At 47.8% G+C, this 18,962-nt stretch overlaps 1 protein-coding gene across 3 annotated transcripts in view; it reads left to right on the forward strand.

Moving 5' to 3' along the window:
* The window catches only part of Arhgap25 (Rho GTPase activating protein 25), a 74,896-nt gene extending 57,730 nt beyond the window's left edge, over positions 1 to 17,166 (forward strand). For all 3 annotated transcript variants that reach the window (XM_006984569.4, XM_016003060.3, XM_076567147.1), the window contains 7 exons: positions 1,154 to 1,361; positions 6,555 to 6,687; positions 8,739 to 8,812; positions 10,170 to 10,291; positions 11,073 to 11,266; positions 14,174 to 14,706; positions 16,441 to 17,166. In XM_006984569.4, the coding sequence (XP_006984631.1) occupies positions 1,154 to 1,361; positions 6,555 to 6,687; positions 8,739 to 8,812; positions 10,170 to 10,291; positions 11,073 to 11,266; positions 14,174 to 14,706; positions 16,441 to 16,654 (1,478 nt within the window). In that variant the 3' untranslated portion in view covers positions 16,655 to 17,166. The remainder of the gene's footprint in view (positions 1 to 1,153; positions 1,362 to 6,554; positions 6,688 to 8,738; positions 8,813 to 10,169; positions 10,292 to 11,072; positions 11,267 to 14,173; positions 14,707 to 16,440) is intronic.
* The last annotated feature ends 1,796 nt before the right edge of the window (positions 17,167 to 18,962 follow it).

An 18,962-nucleotide genomic window follows, 5' to 3' on the forward strand; every position in this document is an offset into this window, starting at 1 on the left:
AGCCAGCCAACTACTTGTGGCTGCTGGGGTGTTGGACCTTAGATGAGAACCAGTATAATTCCTAACTGAACGTGGTTCTCGCCCTCATCAAAGAGCTTCTTTTTGCAGCAGTTGGAGATCATTACAGAGGCTCACATCTGGTCCAAAATCCAGAGTTCAACAGACTGTATGGTGCCCAACCCCACTTAATACACCTAAAACACAACCCAGAACCTCAGGGAATGTCATGAAAGAGGGGGACAAAAGATTGTAAGAGCTGGGAGACCAAGACCCTGGCTGTGAGATAGTGTCTGCTGTCTATGACAGGGAATCTATACCCACAAAAGCTCAAAAATGTGGTCAAATAAATATGACCTGAACAATGACAGTACCAGTTGACAAAACAATGTTAACAGAGGAATTCTCACAAGACTCTACTCCTAGATGAAGAGCTACAGGCAATCAGTGGCTGCTGAAAGAGGGAGAATTAATTTTCTCCAGGGACAAGACCCCTTGATAGGTTAGCAATCCCAAGTGGTCAGCTCTAAACGAGTATATAGAGCAACACTAAATGGATTTAGCCAGCAGTGTGTGTGTGTGTGTGTGTGTGTGTGTGTGTGTGTGTGTGTGTGTGTGTGTATGCATGCACACGTATGTGTACTTGTGCATGTGTATATAAAACAATAATCAAAGCAGAAGAGCACATGAATTTGAGGGAGCAGCAGGGCACGTGGAAAGAGCTAGAGGTGGAAGAGCAAGGGGTGCAAATGATGTCAATACGGTATTCATGTGTGAAACTCTCAAAAATTAAACTAAAAATAAATATAATTTTTAAAGAAAAAGAGAGGCTGGAGAGGGGCCTTAGTGGTTGAGAACACTGAATACTCTTCCAGAGGAGCTAGCCACCAACATGGCAGCTTACAACCATCTGTAACCTGTATCCTGGGGAATCTGATGCCCCCATCTGGCCTCCAAGGGCACTCCTGCATGTGGTGCATAGACATACATGCAGGCAAAACACCCATACATGTAAAATAATAATAATAATAATAATAATAATAATAATAATAGAAATAACAATAATTTTAAAAAGAGAAGAAATGTGCAAAGCCCCTGACTACCCATCGACTCAGAGAAGGTCAGAATAATTCAGGGGTCCCCTATTTCTTCCCAGCGGTGTTCGGCCAGCGCCTGGATGAGACTGTGGCCTACGAGCAGAAGTTTGGTCCTCACCCAGTGCCCATCCTAGTGGAGAAGTGTGCAGAGTTCATCCTGGAACACGGTGTGAGTGAAGAGGGCATCTTCCGCCTGCCTGGGCAGGACAACTTAGTGAAGCAGCTGAGAGATGCCTTCGATGCAGGGGAACGGCCTTCTTTTGACAGGTATGCTGTCCTTACCCTGCACTGCCCCGTCCACCTCTGCCCTGCCCAGGTGACTAAGGAGAGGACCTCGTGGAGCCAGGAACCCTTGCAGAGACTTCAAAAGCCCCCGATCACAATAGGAAGAAGAATTTGTTCCGTTCACCACTCCGAATTTTGGGACCTGGGCACAGTTAGCAGAGTGTGCAAACGATTTATAGGACACAGTATGTTCTGGGCAGGTGATGATTAGGACATGAGGGAAGGGGAGATGCAGAGCATGGGGAAAACTGAGGCTTAGCCTAGGAACACTCTCAGCACCCTCATGCAGATGAGAAACATCAAGAGCAGAGCTATCTACATAAACATGTGAGGGAGGATCACCACGTCTGTGCACAGGCACCAGTAGTCTTCTCCAGCATTCCAGGAGTGGCTAGAACTAGCAATTCTCGTAAGTCTCCAAAGCCACAGCACTATGTGATTCTAAACTCAGCTCTGAGCTGTCTGACTGGAGTATACACCACCATGGCAGTGTGGCATTCACCCTTCTCCTCATCAAAGGTTTCCAACCCTATTTGGGGAATATCTGGTGTGGTGACAATTCCTACAGTCTCACTCTCCAGGCATCTAGAAAGGATGTCCTTCTGTATTATGCTCAGCTGATACAGCCCCAATGCACACTGTATGCTTAGCTGGTCCAGCCCCACCACATACTGCATGCTCAGCTGGTCCAGCCCCACCACACACTGCATGCTTAGCTGGTACAGCCCCAATACACACTGCATGCTTAGCTGGTACAGCCCCAATACACACTGCATGCTTAGCTGGTACAGCCCCAATACACACTGCATGCTTAGCTGGTACAGCCCCACCACATACTGCATGCTGAGCTGGTCCAGCCCCACCACACACTGCATGCTTAGCTGGTACAGCCCCAATACACACTGCATGCTTAGCTGGTCCAGCCCCACCACATACTGCATGCTCAGCTGGTCCAACCCCACCACACACTGCATGCTCAGCTGGTACAGCCCCAATACACACTGCATGCTTAGCTGGTCCAGCCCCACCACATACTGCATGCTCAGCTGATACAGCCCCATCACACACTGCATGGTCAGCTGGTACAGCCCCAATACACACTGCATGCTCAGCTGGTCCAGCCCCACCACACACTGCATGCTTAGCTGGTACAGCCCCCCCCCACACACTGCATGTTCAGCTGATACAGCCCCAATACACACTGCATGCTTAGCTGGTACAGCCCCACCACATACTGCATGCTGAGCTGGTCCAGCCCTACCACACACTGCATGCTTAGCTGGTATAGCCCCAATACACACTGCATGCTTAGCTGGTCCAGCCCCACCACATACTGCATGCTCAGCTGGTCCAGCCCCACCACACACTGCATGCTCAGCTGGTACAGCCCCAATACACACTGCATGCTCAGCTGGTACAGCCCCAATACACACTGCATGCTTAGCTGGTACAGCCCCCCCACACACACACACTGCATGCTTAGCTGATACAGCCCCAATACACACTGCATGCTTAGCTGATACAGCCCCACCACACACTGCATGCTCAGCTGATACAGCCCCAATACACACTGCATGCTTAGCTGGTACAGCACCATCACACGCTGCATGCTCAGCTGATACAGCCCCATCACACACTGCATGTTTAGCTGGTACAGCCCCACCACACACTGCATGCTCAGCTGGTCCAGCCCCACCACACACTGCATGCTTAGCTGGTACAGCCCCCCCCCCACACTGCATGTTCAGCTGATACAGCCCCAATACACACTGCATGCTTAGCTGGTACAGCCCCACCAAATACTGCATGCTGAGCTGGTCCAGCCCTACCACACACTGCATGCTTAGCTGGTATAGCCCCAATACACACTGCATGCTTAGCTGGTCCAGCCCTACCACATACTGCATGCTCAGCTGGTCCAGCCCCACCACACACTGCATGCTCAGCTGGTACAGCCCCAATACACACTGCATGCTTAGCTGATACAGCCCCACCACACACTGCATGCTCAGCTGATACAGCCCCAATACACACTGCATGCTTAGCTGGTACAGCCCCCCCCACACACACACTGCATGCTTAGCTGATACAGCCCCAATACACACTGCATGCTTAGCTGGTACAGCACCATCACATGCTGCATGCTCAGCTGATACAGCCCCATCACACACTGCATGTTTAGCTGGTACAGCCCCACCACACACTGCATGCTCAGCTGGTCCAGCCCCACCACACACTGCATGCTTAGCTGGTACAGCCCCCCCACACACACTGCATGCTCAGCTGATACAGCCCCAATACACACTGCATGCTTAGCTGGTACAGCCCCACCACACACTGCGTGTTTAGCTGGTACAGCCCCACCACACACTGCCCGCTCTGTTTACTGTGCAGTCCCTGATTGCCTGCACGCACTTGTCCTGCTGGCTTAAGACCAAGCACTCTCACCTAGTTAGCAGCTCAGCAAACAAGATGTGGTACAATGGGCCTGAACACTCCCCAGTTTACAAATGCTGAAATCCCCTAGAGTTATTCAGAACAGAGGGGAAGTGACGAAGGCCTGAGTCACTCTTAGGCAGAAGTCTCCTCGCTCTTCCCCTGCAGCTCCATTCTGTCCACCAATGCAGCCGTTTTTCCTCTGAAACACCTCTGAGGCCCATCGGTTTCTCTCCATGCCCACTCTGCCACGGTCTTAGTTCGGCCTGCCATACGACTGTCTCTTCCACCCTTAGTATGCCACAGGCTAATGTGCCTGTGTAGTTTAGCAAGCAGCAGTATAGTTATCATTGGAACTATAGCAAGTGATGGGCCCTTTTAACAGCACAGTCGGTTAGAGTTCATGAGCAGGTGCCTGTTCTAGTATACTCACTGTCGTAGTCAATTTTCTTCTTCATGTTTCGATTATGTTTGAGTTGATCAAAAGATGTAGGTGGGTTATTACTTAAAGAGTAAAGTCAGGATGCTGAAGGACAATGGCTATAGTGGGATTTGCTAAATAACTGCCTTGGATGCCAGTTTGAATTCTGCCAGGTCGGTGTGGGGAGGTAGAACTGGAGTCTATGGTTCCCATGAAATTAGGGAGCTTAGAAGGAGGAGGACAGCTGCTCCCTCACACACATACACACAATCACACACACACACACACACACACACATGCAGAGAGAGAGAGAGAGAGAGAGAGAGAGAGAGAGAGAGAGAGAGAGAGAGAGAGAGAGAGAGAGAGAGAGAGAGCTAGGGCTAGCTCTTGGGTCCATATGCCCCTTGAGTGGACAACCCTTACTTGGAGAAGAATGCAGGCACCTTTTATTCTTGTCATTTAGCTAACGTCCAACATGTTTAGGGCCAAGGCTAAGAGTGTGTCCCAGTACCTACAGGTGACCATGGCTTAGCACCTTGCAGACTTTTGCCACCAGAGTAAGATACACCTCGCCTATGGTGTAGCTTTTCTGAACCCTGAACATAATGTTTATCATAATGTTTTCAGTGAGTGATGGGAGCTGGAAGGTCCAGGAAGCCCTTCCTGGCTTCTCTCACATGGGGCCAATGGGCAGCCCCTAGATCTTCCCCAAGGCCATGCACTGGTTCTGTCAGATGACCTGCTGTTTTCTCACCTGAACAAATGTCACATGGGTCCCTTGCTTGGTGAGATTCTAGCACAGGTGTACATGGTTCTCACCAAATAGAGAAAAAAGCAAACAAAATGCCTCCTTGTATGGCCAGCATCTCTCTCTCTCTTTCTCTCTCTCTCTCTCTCTCTCTCTCTCTCTCTCTCTCTCTCTCTCTCTCTCTCTCTCTCTCTCTCTCTCTCACACACACACACACACACACACACAGTATTCCTGTTTGCATTGCCTCAAAAGCCTCAATGGCAGCCCACAACAGCATTTCCCACGTAGCTTAGGACTACAGCAGCTTTTACCACCTGGGCTTATGAACATCATTCCAGGACTTTCATACGGTGACTAATTCCCTAATGGCGCACTTCTCAGAACACCCCCTCATTGAGTGACTCACTATTATGTGGTAGATTCAGAGTTAGTTTCTCTTTTAGCAGAATAAATGCAACCACTGCAGTTCAGGGGCCAGCAGACTTCCCAGGCTGGGCCACAGATTACATTCGTAGGCTCTTTGGGGCTTTGACACATCTGTATTCTCTCACAGTAAGGAAGCAATGACAGTTTGTAAGTGAATAAGTGGGGCTGCATTCCTCTCACTTATTTTATTGATACTTCAAGTGCATATGATTTTCACATGTCATGAGATAGATGGATTTTAGCTTTTTTTTTTCTCCAAACACTTAAAAAAGAAATAGTCATTTTCAGCCAGCAGGCTACAAAAATGAAGGTTCCAGGCCAGATCTGCCTCCTGAGTTGAGGCAACATTTGCTATAAACATCAGAAGCCAAATGTCACAGACCCTCATTGGCGGTGTGTGTGTGTGTGTGTGTGTGTGTGTGTGTGTGTGTGTGTGTGCTGCTGTTCCCACTGGCCAGGCTGACACACCTGTGGTTTTCAGATCTCCCACTCCTCACGATTTCATCTGAAGAGTCACCTATGTCTCTCAAGCTGTCCCTTTCTAGACTTGTGACCTACTGAGTCCTGGGCTTCTCACATCCTATCTCCCACCACAGTGTTTAGTAACATTTGTGTGTTCCAAGCATTGTGGTCTGATGGAACTAGGTATTCCCTCAGGCTTGCTGCTGAAATCAGCAAAAGAATGAAAAAAAGAAACCAAGATGAAAGCAAGCTTCCTCATTGGTTATGATCAAATGAACTGTTGATGAGATATATGACTGGACCTCAGAACTTCTTTGAACATCCTGGGAGTAAATGAGAACAATGGACCAAGGATATAATTGAGTTCACACACAAAATGAGAGACTAATTAGACATTGCTACTGTGAGTGGTCTGAAGAAATAAGAAAGCAGGAAAAGGTCAAAATAGTTAAAGAGCATTTCATGAAAAAGTGAACCTTGCCGTTACCTTTGAGGCAGCTGTGGAAGCAGAGGCAGTGGCTGGAGTTGTTCTGGGAGCCCATGTCTGGGTCTGGGACTTTACCAGACTCTGGTCCTTTGTAACACATCCCTCTGTAGTCCATGCTTTGACCCGGTGGCCCGTCAGGATCAGTGAGAGACCCTGGGTTCTGCTCCCTAAGCGCAGCTTGTTTCCTTTCAGGGACACAGATGTGCACACGGTTGCCTCTCTATTGAAGCTCTACCTCCGAGACCTCCCAGAGCCCGTGGTTCCCTGGAGCCAGTATGAAGGGTTCCTGCTCTGCGGGCAGCTCATGAATGCGGATGAGGCAAAGGTTGGTGTCTCTAGCTGACCATCCTACTTAGAAGAAACCATTTCATTTTCTGAACAGGGTTCCGGCAGGTGAGAGTGAGGCATGGGGGCCACACCCCTCGCTGGGAGGCTGGAACTTCAGCGGCAGTGCCAGGCCAATGATGCCAGTCCCACTGGCAAAACGGTGCCAAAGACCTGGATTTGACCTTCATTCTGTCATTTGACAAATTGTGCACTGTATTAGTTACGACCTCGTTGTTGTGCTAAAATCCCAGACAAAAGCAACGTGAGGAAGGAAGGCTTTATGTGGGCTCAGTTTCAAGACACAGTGTACGGTGGTGGAGAGGGCGTGGCAGCAGCGGCCGAGGCGGCTGCGCACACTGCAGCCACAGTCAGGAAGCAGAGAGAAGAGCGCCCAGGCTCAGCTTGCCTTCCTCCTTTTACCAAAACTCCAGACTGTGGGATGCTGTGGCTCACAGTCAGGGTGGGTCCCCCCACCTCCCACCTCCGTTAAACCTCTCTGGACACACTCCTGCAGATGTACCCAGAAGTCTGCCTCCACTGGTCATTCTAAATCCAGTCGGGTTGGCAACGAAGAATAACCCCCTCATGCATAGTCTATGAGACTCAGTATACTTACCCAAACCAATAGGATTTCTGTGGTGATGTGATCTTATCACCGTCCCAGGTGCTAACTTCTAGCCACATGTGATATCATATCCACGAAATATGGCTAGTATACCAGAGGAGCCAAATTCTTAATTTTATTTAAGTCGAGTAGCTACCTTTGGCAATCAGCCCACATGTCGAGCAGCGCAAACTTAGACAATGCCCTGTCCGCTTTGCCTGGAATTGTTTGGAGGACCAAGGCACGTGAAACTAATTCATAACTTGAAGATTTTGGGGGTTGAGCGGTTCTCTGTTCTTCAGTATTTGTGATGTGGTCGGAGTCCCAGGACATCCCGGCCAGGGAGAAAACAGCTCTCAGATCTCCCTGGGTGGACTGCGCATAGGCAGCCATGGTTATGAAGATCCCGGCTCAGAGGAGGATGTCACATTTCAAAGCTGGGACAGGAAGAGAACTGTGCCGATGCAGCCAACATGCAGCTGTTTTCCAAGAAAAAAAAAAAAAATGAGGCTGCACGGTCTACCGGAATTGTGGGTGTTGTAGGGGAGAGAGGAGCTACGAAAACCCTCGATGTACAGGGGCATTTCAGAACTCCTTTGTGAATGATATGGACTAAAGCTTGAGAAGCTCCTAAGGAGAATCATGTTAAATGCCACCCCACATGTCATCAGAGGGTGATCACGGGCTCTGCAGACAGCTGGGCTGGCAAGGGCAGCGAGCCCTGCCCTTCCTCTCCCTGGCACATGTGATTTAGGAATGGCCACATCTGACTTCTATAGCTGTTGTAAAACTTGAGCTGCCCATACCAGGGCACGCCTTTCAGTGTGGCCAAGTCTGGCCTATGTCCCAGAATTTCTCAGCAAGACCGCGGGGCTTTGAAGCCACCACGGAAGAATCCTTTTTCTCATCACTTTTAAGGTCATTCTGAGATATTAGGTTGTGGTTTGATTGTTTATTGGGCCATTACACCTCATTCATTCAGCAAACCATCATCGGTGTGAGTTATCAGGTAGTCCATTCAAGGTCAGGAGCGGGTGGGCAACATTATTTCAAACAGATATTTTAAATACATTTTAGAAAAAAAAAATATGGCAGCTGGGAATGGAGCTCAGTTGGTAGACTGCTTTCTAGTCTGTATAGAGAGCCCTGGCACAGATTGGGTATGGCGGCACACACTTTTAATCTCTGCACTCCTGGAGGCAGGAGGATCAGAAGTTCAAGGTCACCGTTGGCTACATAGGGAATTCAAGAGCAGTCTGGGCTTCAATTCACATTTTATGAATTCTCAGAATTTTAATTTCAAAATATTTTAACTCGGAGACCTGTGGGAACAGGAGCGACAACCGAAGTGTTTGTCCTCCACAGACGTACCAGTCACGTCCCTACATTCGCTGCCGACAAACAGGCAGCGGGCTTGCTTACTCAAGTCCAAACTCTCTTCCCAGGCTCAGCAGGAACTGGCGAAGCAGCTGTCCATCCTTCCTCGAGACAACTATAGTCTCCTGAGCTACATCTGCAGGTGAGTCTCCCGGTGTGGAGCCACAGTTTCCAGCCATCAGAGAGAAGCCCTGCTTAGAAGAGGAGGCAGTTCCTCTAAGATCACAGATTCTGGTCCAGAACCACAGAAGGTCAGCTCCTTTTACGGAGCACTGAGCGGGTGTTCTGTTCGCACAAGAATGTCAGGGGTCCCTAAGAACTTGCACACAGAATGAACACATTCCTTCCTTTAGACCTGTCCCAGGGCCTGCAAGAGAACCTGGAATCCCTGTTGTCCCCAAAACTAACACCCTGGGAAAATTAATTCTAGGCCACCATTTATATTTTCTTGCAGCCCTTTCTGAGGACCTACTGTGTGAGGTCCTTGTGGCAACACCTTGCAGGTGGACCAGCTCAGATCTGCTGTGCTGGGAATCTTCACATGTCCGTGTTGTCTTTCATTTTTCAAAAATACTGTGATGTAATTTCCAAATTATAAAGATGACTCAAATTTAATCTGGAACCCACAAAGATATAAAAACTGTACATAAGAACCAAAACTAGATGCAATGCGCCCCCACATCCAGTGATGTCTCCTCCTGAGTGTTTTCTCTTTGATGAGTCTTTTCTTACATGAGTGTAACCACAGGGGGATGCTTTTATACCCAACTGAAAAGCATGTCCTTTATCATAAAATCAATTATCCCATAATATGTCATTTTTATCATGTGAACACATAATTTTTTTCTCAAATTTAGGGTTTTATGGTATTTCAGGCTACCCACTTTTAAATGTTTTTTGTTTGTTGTTTTTAAGATATCCAGAATTTCTTTACTGATCTGTTCGGTCATTTTTGTTTTTCCAACAAATCTGAGGGTTTCAGGCTTCTAATGGTTGGAAGTCTAGTGGGACTTCCTTGTTAGATGCTGAGCATCTGCTAAGAGTGGGAGATGCTCCATTCTCCAATCAGAGGATGAGAGAGAGGAGGCACCATGGATTCTTCGGCCATCTCTAAGTCCTCCTCACCAGTACATTTTTTCCTCTCTGGAAACATGAATGGGGTGGGTACTGAGAAGTAAATGGTAAGGGCAAAACACTGAAGCTGTTGGACACTGCTCTGAGTCCTTCTAGCCACCTCTTCTTCCCAAACAAGCCCTGCTATGAGACTCCACCTCCAGCCCGCCCCTCCCCCAACAAGTGAACAGTCCACGGCTCCTCATTCTTCCTTGGTCTGTGAACTTCCAAATTCAAGTTAAACTCTTACAGGCAGAGCCAGTTCACTCCACTCCTGAAACAGGGGAAAGAGCTAGAATTCAACAAGTGTACTGTTGGATCCGGGGAGTACTCTCTCTCCTGGCCACTTCCTATTGTCTATGGTGGGGTTTCCTGGCTGTTCCCAGATTTCTGCATGAAATCCAGCTGAACTGTGCCGTCAACAAGATGAGTGTGGACAACCTGGCCACTGTGATTGGAGTGAACCTCATCAGGTCGAAGGTTGAAGACCCAGCTGTGATCATGAAAGGTACCTAAGTTGATCTTGCAATAGAGAGGAGCCCAGGATGTGACAGCGAGAACACTGCCCCTAGTGTCTGTGTCCTGCTTTGCAGCTTACCGAGCTTGTCCACTTGTGGTCTCTTCTGACTGGTATTAACAGCCTCCTGAGCAGTGCAGGCATTATGTCCCCTGCCCAATGGTCTCAGAGTACAGTAGTCTGACCTCAAACCAATTAACTAGTGTTTCCAAGTCTTTTGTACGACTTTAAAACACCCATAGCTAAGAAGACAAGCAGGGTTTTGTTTTACAAGCTGATTCGCAAAGAGGCTGCTGTAGAGCTAAGCTGAAAAGCTTTGTGAGGTTGTGTCTTGGCTTGATAAGCAAAAGTCCTGGCCCAGAGGACTCATGTTTGCCATGCATGGGACAAGGCAGTGTTCCTGACACCTGTTTGCTTGGGGCACAGTGAGAAGACAGACATCACATGGAAGACCAGAGCAGGAGAGAACGATGTTTGTTTTCTTGACTGTTGTTGTTATCTACTGCCTGATAAAAGCTGACTCAGGGCAATATAGGTGGAAAATGTCCTCAACAGCTCCTATTCACACTCACACCCCATATATCTTTATTTTAGTACACCCTCTCACCAGAAATATTCAACTCCAAATAATTAAGAAGGGCCCCATGAAGAGCAAATGAGCCTATGGTTTTGGGGCCAACATGGAAACATCCTCTTGGAGGGTGGGCAACCCTTGAGTGCTTCCAGGCTCCTGTTCCATGAACCAGCACTACAAATCTCTTACTTCCTTCAGGGACTCCTCAGATCCAAAGGGTGATGACCATGATGATCAGAGACCACGAAGTCCTCTTTCCCAAGTCTAAGGATGCACCACTGTCACCCCCTGCCCAGAACGACGCCAAGAAGGCTCCAGTGCCCCGGAGCTCTGTGGGATGGGATGCCACAGAAGAGCCACCACTCTCGAGGACAGACAGCTTCAATAACACAGTAAGATGCCTCCTGACCACCCCCTCCCCCTGACTCTTCCTTTAGTCTGGTAATTTTAAGGCAGCAGTTTGAGGAGTGGTGGGTGATGCTGGGGCCGTGGGTAGAGCTCGCACAGACCCATCAGAACACACCGGGAAAACCTGGAGCTAGTGACGTGTGTGAGAATTGCCCGCAGACTGGGTCTTGGGACCTTTCCTGACATCTTCTCCAAGACAAAATCCCAGGGAGGTTCAACAGAAACAAATAAATATGTAAGAGCTGCTGAAGATTCTGAGGGGAAGTCGGGGGGGGGGGGGGGGGGGGGGGGGGGGGGGGGGGGAGGCGGGTGTCCTGGTGATTCTGAACGTGATTCTCTCCTCAGAGCAGGGGATGTGTTTGTGTAGTCCTCCTCATGCCCTGATAAGCTGCTCTACAGCGTCAGCCCCTCGCTTGGACAGAAGGCTCAGAGCTCACGTTCTCAGTGTTGCTGGACTCTGGAGTCTCCAAGATATAGACTATTAGAGGGTGAAGGCTGACAAAGGTCAAATATTTTCATGTATTTATAGAACAGATGGTTTTAAAAAGGATATAGAGACTTTTTATAGCAGCTTGTTTTTTTTTGTTTTGTTTTGTTTTTAATGTGACCAAGTTAAAAAAAAAATTAAATTTCTAGTTGACCGAGAAAGCTACCTATGGTGCTGTTAAAGATGAGAGAAAAAAAAAAAAACAAAAACGCAATAAATGGTTGTGGTTGGAGTTCTTTGTTTGTTCGGTTTGGTTTGGGTTGGGTTTTTTGTCAGCTCCGGAGTCCACACAACACTGGGGGCAATTCATCACACACGCTTCTTTTGGTTGAGGATCTGAGGCAGGAGGTTGATCCAGGCAGTAACACTAGCATGCTCTAGAGCAGAATGTCATGTCTGAGGTCTTAGTCCTGCAAGACCACATACTCCTGCCGAAGCAGGGGATTGACTAGAAGGTACCTCAGCCCCTGACTTTCCCATCTTACATGGACTCACTTTTTTTCTCTTTTTCTTTTCAATTTGATTTTATATACAACCATATGGTTCAAAAAAAAAAAAAACCAAAACACATCATAATAAATTACCAGCTGAGAAGTCCTGCTCCATGCCTGTGTCAATTCTCACATTGTTGCTGTGAGAAAATCCCTGACAGAAGCTACTTAGGAAAGTAGAGGTTCATTCTGGCTTGTAGACAGGGGTGACAGTCCACAAAGGCAGAGCAGCCATAGCAGTGAGGGCTTGGGGCAGCTGGTCACACCGTATCCACAGTCAGGGAGCAGGGAGATGAACTCGGGTGCCCAGTTCCCATTCTTCATTTCCTTCAGTCCAGGGCCCAAGCCCCTGTGATGGTTCTGCCCACAATCAAGGTGGGTCCTCCCACTTCCGCTAATTCACTCACAGGCATGCTCAGAAGATCGCCTCTGTAGTGATCTAGATTCTGGCAAGTTGACAGTGTTGACTACCACGCTTCCCTTCTCACACCCGCCCTTTCCTGCTGGATTAGCTTTTCCTCGCCCTTCAGCTGTTCCTTTATGCAAATATAAGACGATGTAAATAGAAACTGTTTTCTTATCTCTCCTTTTACACAAAAACTTTATTTTTCTCTATTTTGTTTCTCACATTTTAAAACTTACCAGCACTATCCCGGAGACTATAGTGCATATCAGGGCACAAATACTTACCCACATGACCTCATTTTTGGCAATTATATGTATGGTGTTCCATTCATTGACTACCTGTGATCCCCTCTCTGGACCTGGGATGAACTGGTCAGTTTTGCACCACAAACAGGGCTGCCATGAATCATCCTGCCCACACCTCAATTTGTATTTAGGCAGATACAATTCTGGGATGAAATTCTCAAAAATGGGACTAGTGGGTGAGAAGATAAATAGATTTAAATATGTGACTTTCATAAATGTTACTGGCATCTTGCCATTTTATCCTCTCACAGAAATGCATGAACAGGCCTATGGTTCACGGAGCGCGCTGTCAGGATTAGGGGTGTCCCCACCCCGTGAAAGAACTGATAATTTAGTAACTTTAACTTGAGCCTCTCCCATTGGTTATGAAAAGAGGCTAACTATCTTTTTAAAAGTGTCAGAGTCAGTTCATTTTTCCTCTGTGAACTATTTGGTTTTTGGGTTCGTTAAATATTTATTTATTTTATATGTATGTATGTGAGCCTGTTTGAGTATATGTATACTACATGTATGCAGTAGCCTGCAGAGACCAGAAGGGGGCATCAGATCCCTGGGAATTGGAGTTATAGGTGGTTGTGAACTACTCTGTGGGTGCTAGAAACTGAGCCTCGGTCCTCTGTAAGAGAAAGTGCTCCTAACCACTGAGCCATCCCTGCAGCACAAACTATCTGTTCTTGAAATTCTTTGCCCACTTCTTCTTGGTCACTGATGTTTTCCTTTTCAGTGTATGTAAGCTCAGTACCACAGGGAGTCGCCAGCAGGAGCCCTTCACTGTCTGGGACATGCTTCATAAAGCTGTTCCCAGAGTGCTGTTTGGCCTTTCACCTAGTGGATGGCGGCATGCTTGCTTTGCTGTTCTTCGTTCTGGAGGTCGTGGAAATGGACTCAGTGGAGCTTATTGAACTTCACGTATGAGTCTTGGGCTTTGAGTCACAAAACCTCCTAAGGTCATGAAAGGATCCTCGCTTAGGATTTCACACCAATCGAGCAAGTGATTTTAGTTCATGCTTCCTCTCTGGAGTTTAATTGAGTCCCTTAATTGTCATATCCTCTTGGTAAATTATCAACGAGGTGATCCACTAAGGGTATCACAGGTGTGTGACTAGGAAAAGCTTCCTCCCAGGTCTCTAACCCGTATCTTGAGGGCATGACACACATAAAGGAAAAAAACCTTATATAATACCCATGGCTATTTCTTCCAGGCAGGTAGTCCTGATGCCACCAGCCCCACTGGACCACAGCCCGGTGAGCAGCATCAGGAGGACAATGAGAACGCCCCCAGGGAAAACCCAGGAGACTGGAGGGTGCAATCCCGCAAAAGGACTCAAACGCTCCCCAACCGCAAGTGTTTCCTGACGTCAGCGTTCCAAGACACCACTAGCAGCAAACTGGAAATCTTTAAAAATGAGTTCTGGTCTCCATCTACAGAGGCGAAGACAGGGGAAGGGCACAGGAGAACTATGTCTCAAGACCTGCGCCACCTTTCCAATGACCAGCGGACTTCTACCTACGATAATGTCCCTGCCCCACTAGGGTCCCCAGGGAACCCAGCAGGTACACTCTCTCCTCCTGCCTGTGACTCCAAGAGAGATGCTCTTGTCAGCACAGACTCTGAAATGGGGTCTGGAAGCAAGAACTCTGGAGAGGATGACCTTGACTCTTTGCAGAGGATGGTCCAGCACCTGCAAAAGGAAATCGAAACCCAGAAGCACATGTATGAGGAACAGATTAAAAAGTAAGTCCTGTGCAGAGGGCCACTGAGTGCACTTGGCTTCTGTGTTTAGAAGGAAGTATATATTGTTTTCACCTTCTAAAATGGCATAACGTATTTCAGGGGACAGAGGACTCTGTAGCAACCAAACTTAATAAAGAAAAGGACAAACGAAGAGAGATTAGATGGGAAAATCCTACCTTGCTTAATAGATCTGTGGAAACTTGAAAAATGAAAACCAAGTGTTCAGGGTGAATCTGCTTATATGAGTTGAGGGAAACTTTCTTGATGCTTTATATTAATGTATGTTTTCAGGGCTGACCCTCTGGTGTGGGGTAATAGGTGGTGTGCTCTTCCCTGGGGAAGACCATTTCTCTGCTCTCAGCATCTTTGGTTGCCTGTTGTTCTTTGTGCAGGGTTGAAGCCTGTGGGCTTTCCTCCATTCACTTTGGCTTGCCTATGTTTGGGCAGTCATGTTGGTGAGGCTTTCTGGAATGAGTTTCTGAGTGGTTGGAGACACAATTTCTCAGCAAACTCCCTGATCCTCTGGCTCTTCCAATCTGTCCACCCCCTCTTCCCCAGTGTTCGCTGACCCTTAGGTGTGACAGTGTTTTGTAGATGTATCCATTGGGAACAGAATCCACAACTCTGCATTTTGATTGGTTGTGGTTTTCTGTCCTGGTCTTTGTCCAAAGAGAGAAGTTTCCTTGATGAGTGGTGAAGACTACACTTGCCTGTAGGTATAAAGACAAATTAGATTGTCGTTAGGGGTTATGCTGGTTTAACAGGTTCTCCTCCAGGATCCACAACTACACTAGTCCTGAGTAGTTAACTATGTTTCTGTACCTGGCATGGTTTCCTTCTTGTTGAACGGGTCTTAAGGCTTGTTAGCTGCTGGCTACTGCCAAAGTATGTGTATCACTACTACACTTTTAGAGTTGTCATGTCACACTGGTCATGTGTGTGCCACCACTACACCCTCAGGGCTGTCATGCCACACTGGTCATGTGTGTGCCACTACTACACTCTTAGGGCTGTCATGCCACGCTGGTCATTTTTGTGATTCTTTCCTCATTCTTCTCCCTTGGCAAATTCTTTCTCAAAGAGGTAACTTTAGTCCAACTTGACCCACAAGAACACTTGTCATAATAAGAATAACGGGCTTTCACATTTACGGATACTTCTTCTACTAAGATTTAGGTACCAGAAAGAAAGACTATGGTGAGTCTCCATCCATTGTTCCATACAGAAGGATGGCCCTCAAGCAAAACATATGTCCTCTGTCTGATAACCTGAAATCAACCATTTGTAGAATTATAAGACTTCTGTGATACTTTTTCAGGGAGCAAATCAGTCCTAGAAAAGGCTGTCATTATGTCCTAGACCAAATGCCACTGAAGAGCAGAAGGACCGACAACCATAGAGATGTCTACTCCTTCTGAGTACAGCAGTCTCTGAGACACCTGGGCTCAGATGGCAACTTATGTCTGCAGATGAGCTCAGGCAGGCTGCTTGGGGAGGACATCACCAGGGTGTTAAGTGAGACCCTGAAGTGCCTTGGGAAGTCAGGTTTTCTGTGAAGTCTTCTCCTGGAAGGCAGGACAGACAGACATACAATGGCTGGACTGGCATTTCACCAATTGGTATCTTGTGTCTCAGAAAGGCAAATGAGCAAGAGGTTGTGAACGTGGGTGCAGGGCTATGAAGGAAGGGTTTAGAATTAATACTCAGGCATTCCTTTGGTTTTCTTCCTTGCAGCCTGGAGAAGGAAAATTACGATGTCTGGGCTAAGGTGGTCAGGCTCAATGAAGAGCTGGAGGGGGAGAGAAAGAAGTCCGCAGCCCTGGAAATCAGCCTTCGAAATGTGGAGCGCTCTAGGGAGGACGTTGAGAGGAGGAACAAGGTCTTGGAAGAAGAAGTCAAGGAGTTTGTGAAGTCAATGAAGAAGCCCGAGACAAAGACCGAGGCTTGAGGCTTTGAGGTGTGTGGTGGGGACAGTCAACTCCACTCCATTTCTCCATGTTCCTGATGACTGGAAAACAGGATCACCTCCTAAGATGGACAGCTACCTGAGGGGAAGTCTACAGTCCTCGGCAAATAAACAGAATGTGGGGGCGAGCAGCAGTATACCAGGATGCTTGTGGCCGTGTACTGTACTCAAGGGACTGTTAGTCCACTGTGGGAAGAGTGAACTGGGATCTTCCAAATGTCCAAAGGAGACATTTAAGGACCTCAGGCCAGAGCTAGGCCAAGGCCTCAGGTCTTCGTTTTCTATGCGGCTAACTTGCCTGGTCAGGTGACTCTGGTCAGCTCTGAGACATGCGCAGAACATGATGCTTAGCTCTCAAGTACTCACCCAATGAGGACTCTGGGGAGGCTGGACTGTTGGAACCAGAATCAAAACAATGAGGTGTATTTATGAAAGTAAAATTGGCAAGAAAATATGTTCAAATAAAAAAAAAGAAAACAAAAATTGAGCAAGGATATTGACCATCTGTCAGACATTTTTTTTAAGAATTAGTAGAGAGTGACTAGAGAGTTAGCTCAGTGGCTAAGAGCACTTCCTGCTCTTCCAGAGGACCCAGCATCCACACAGTGGCTCATAATGATCTGTAATTCCAGTTCAGGGGATCTGACACCCTCTTCTGGCCCCTGAGGGCACCAGGCATGCACATGGTGCACATACATACATGTGAGCAGAACACTCATACACATAAAATACATACATGCATACATACATACATACATACATATCATAATGACAACAACAACAAAGAAAAAAGAATTAGGAGAAGGCACCTCTTGGCTGAAGCAGGTGAGTCTCTCTCCCAGCACATGGCTGTGTGAGCAGAGCTTATGCTGGGTTACCCTCCTGTGGCCAAAACCTAAGAACAAAGACTTTTCAACTATGAGGTGACCTCAGGAGTGTGGATTTGTGTAGCTAATAGTCAAGATTATTTGTTTATTATTTTTTAACTTCACCAAAATGAAAATGAGTTTCCTCTTGAGAGGGGCAGCTGGCACTATTCTCTGTTTTCTTAACTATGGCTAATGTCACCTGCCTTTGGCCATGGTTTATTGTTCAAAGTGTAAATGTACAGATAGATGGGTCCTGCTCTCCCACCCCCAACGCCCTGAAGATGGTACTGATGGAGAGAGCGTGCGGAGAGCACAGAGCATCATCTCTGAGACATGTTTGCAGGAGACAGGGAAGAGGGCGGTGGGGCATTACTAAGAGCAGTCAGGGGTTATGAGGGGCCTCAGTGGGTGTCAGCACCTGCTTACAGACCCAACCAGACTTGAGAGAGAGCCCTGGGACCTATATGCTGGAAGGAGAGACCCAATTACCCAAAATTGTCCTCTGACCTCCACATACACGTGTGCCTGCACACACACACACACACACACACACACACACACACACACACACACACACACTGAAGTAAGAGGGGCAGTATGACATTTGGCTTCCTAGGAACTACCCATTTGTACATTGTAGACCGGCACGGTGCCATGCACAGGACACCTAATTTGAATCGATGAGTGCCTGAAGTTGCTTCTGCCAATACACGTCCTCTCTCATTGCCTCCCACTGTTTCTTTGTGTGCTGACAGAGTGGAGCATGAGAGTGAGCAGTGTCACAGTTCCACAGAGGATAGTTTTCCGAAAATATGATCAGGGATCCCCGGAGTCTGTGTCAAGGCCGGGAATACAGGAGCTTGGGTTTGGCAGCCCTCAGTCAGGTTGGGTAGAAGTGCTGTTTGAACCCCACCCTCTTCTGGTCTAGCAATGCTTTCCCCCCTCGTGCTGAGGCAATGGAACAGCAGCTCCCACTTCAGAAGGACGGGACAAGTGAGAGAGGGATCCAGGACTCACAGGTCAGGTACTCTGTCGGGTCTAGGAGTCCCTGCCTACACACGGTACAGGATTATAGTGAATCTTACTCTTCTCCAGCCACACCCCCACTTCCCCTTGCTCTCTCTTGTGTCCCATGATTAAAGCACCCTCGCCCTGCCCTCTGCCCAGCTAGGCTTCCCCTCCCTCACAGTACTGAGCATGGCATGCGTTGGCGCATATTTGTCTTAAGCATAAGGCAGATGTGGTACTTTCTTTGAAAGTTTACAGACTGGATGGGACAATTTGTGCCAGGCTTTGTTAAATCTCCTCCTGGTAGAGATTTAGGTGGGCTGGGGCAGGCTGGGAGCCTGGAGAGACCAAGTGTGGTGTTCCTAGTACAGAGCCTGCAACATGGGATGTAAACAATAAACTGACTTTGTTGT

Source organism: Peromyscus maniculatus, chromosome 3 (assembly GCF_049852395.1).
Source record: "Peromyscus maniculatus bairdii isolate BWxNUB_F1_BW_parent chromosome 3, HU_Pman_BW_mat_3.1, whole genome shotgun sequence".
In the NCBI taxonomy this organism is placed as follows: Eukaryota; Metazoa; Chordata; class Mammalia; order Rodentia; family Cricetidae; genus Peromyscus; species Peromyscus maniculatus.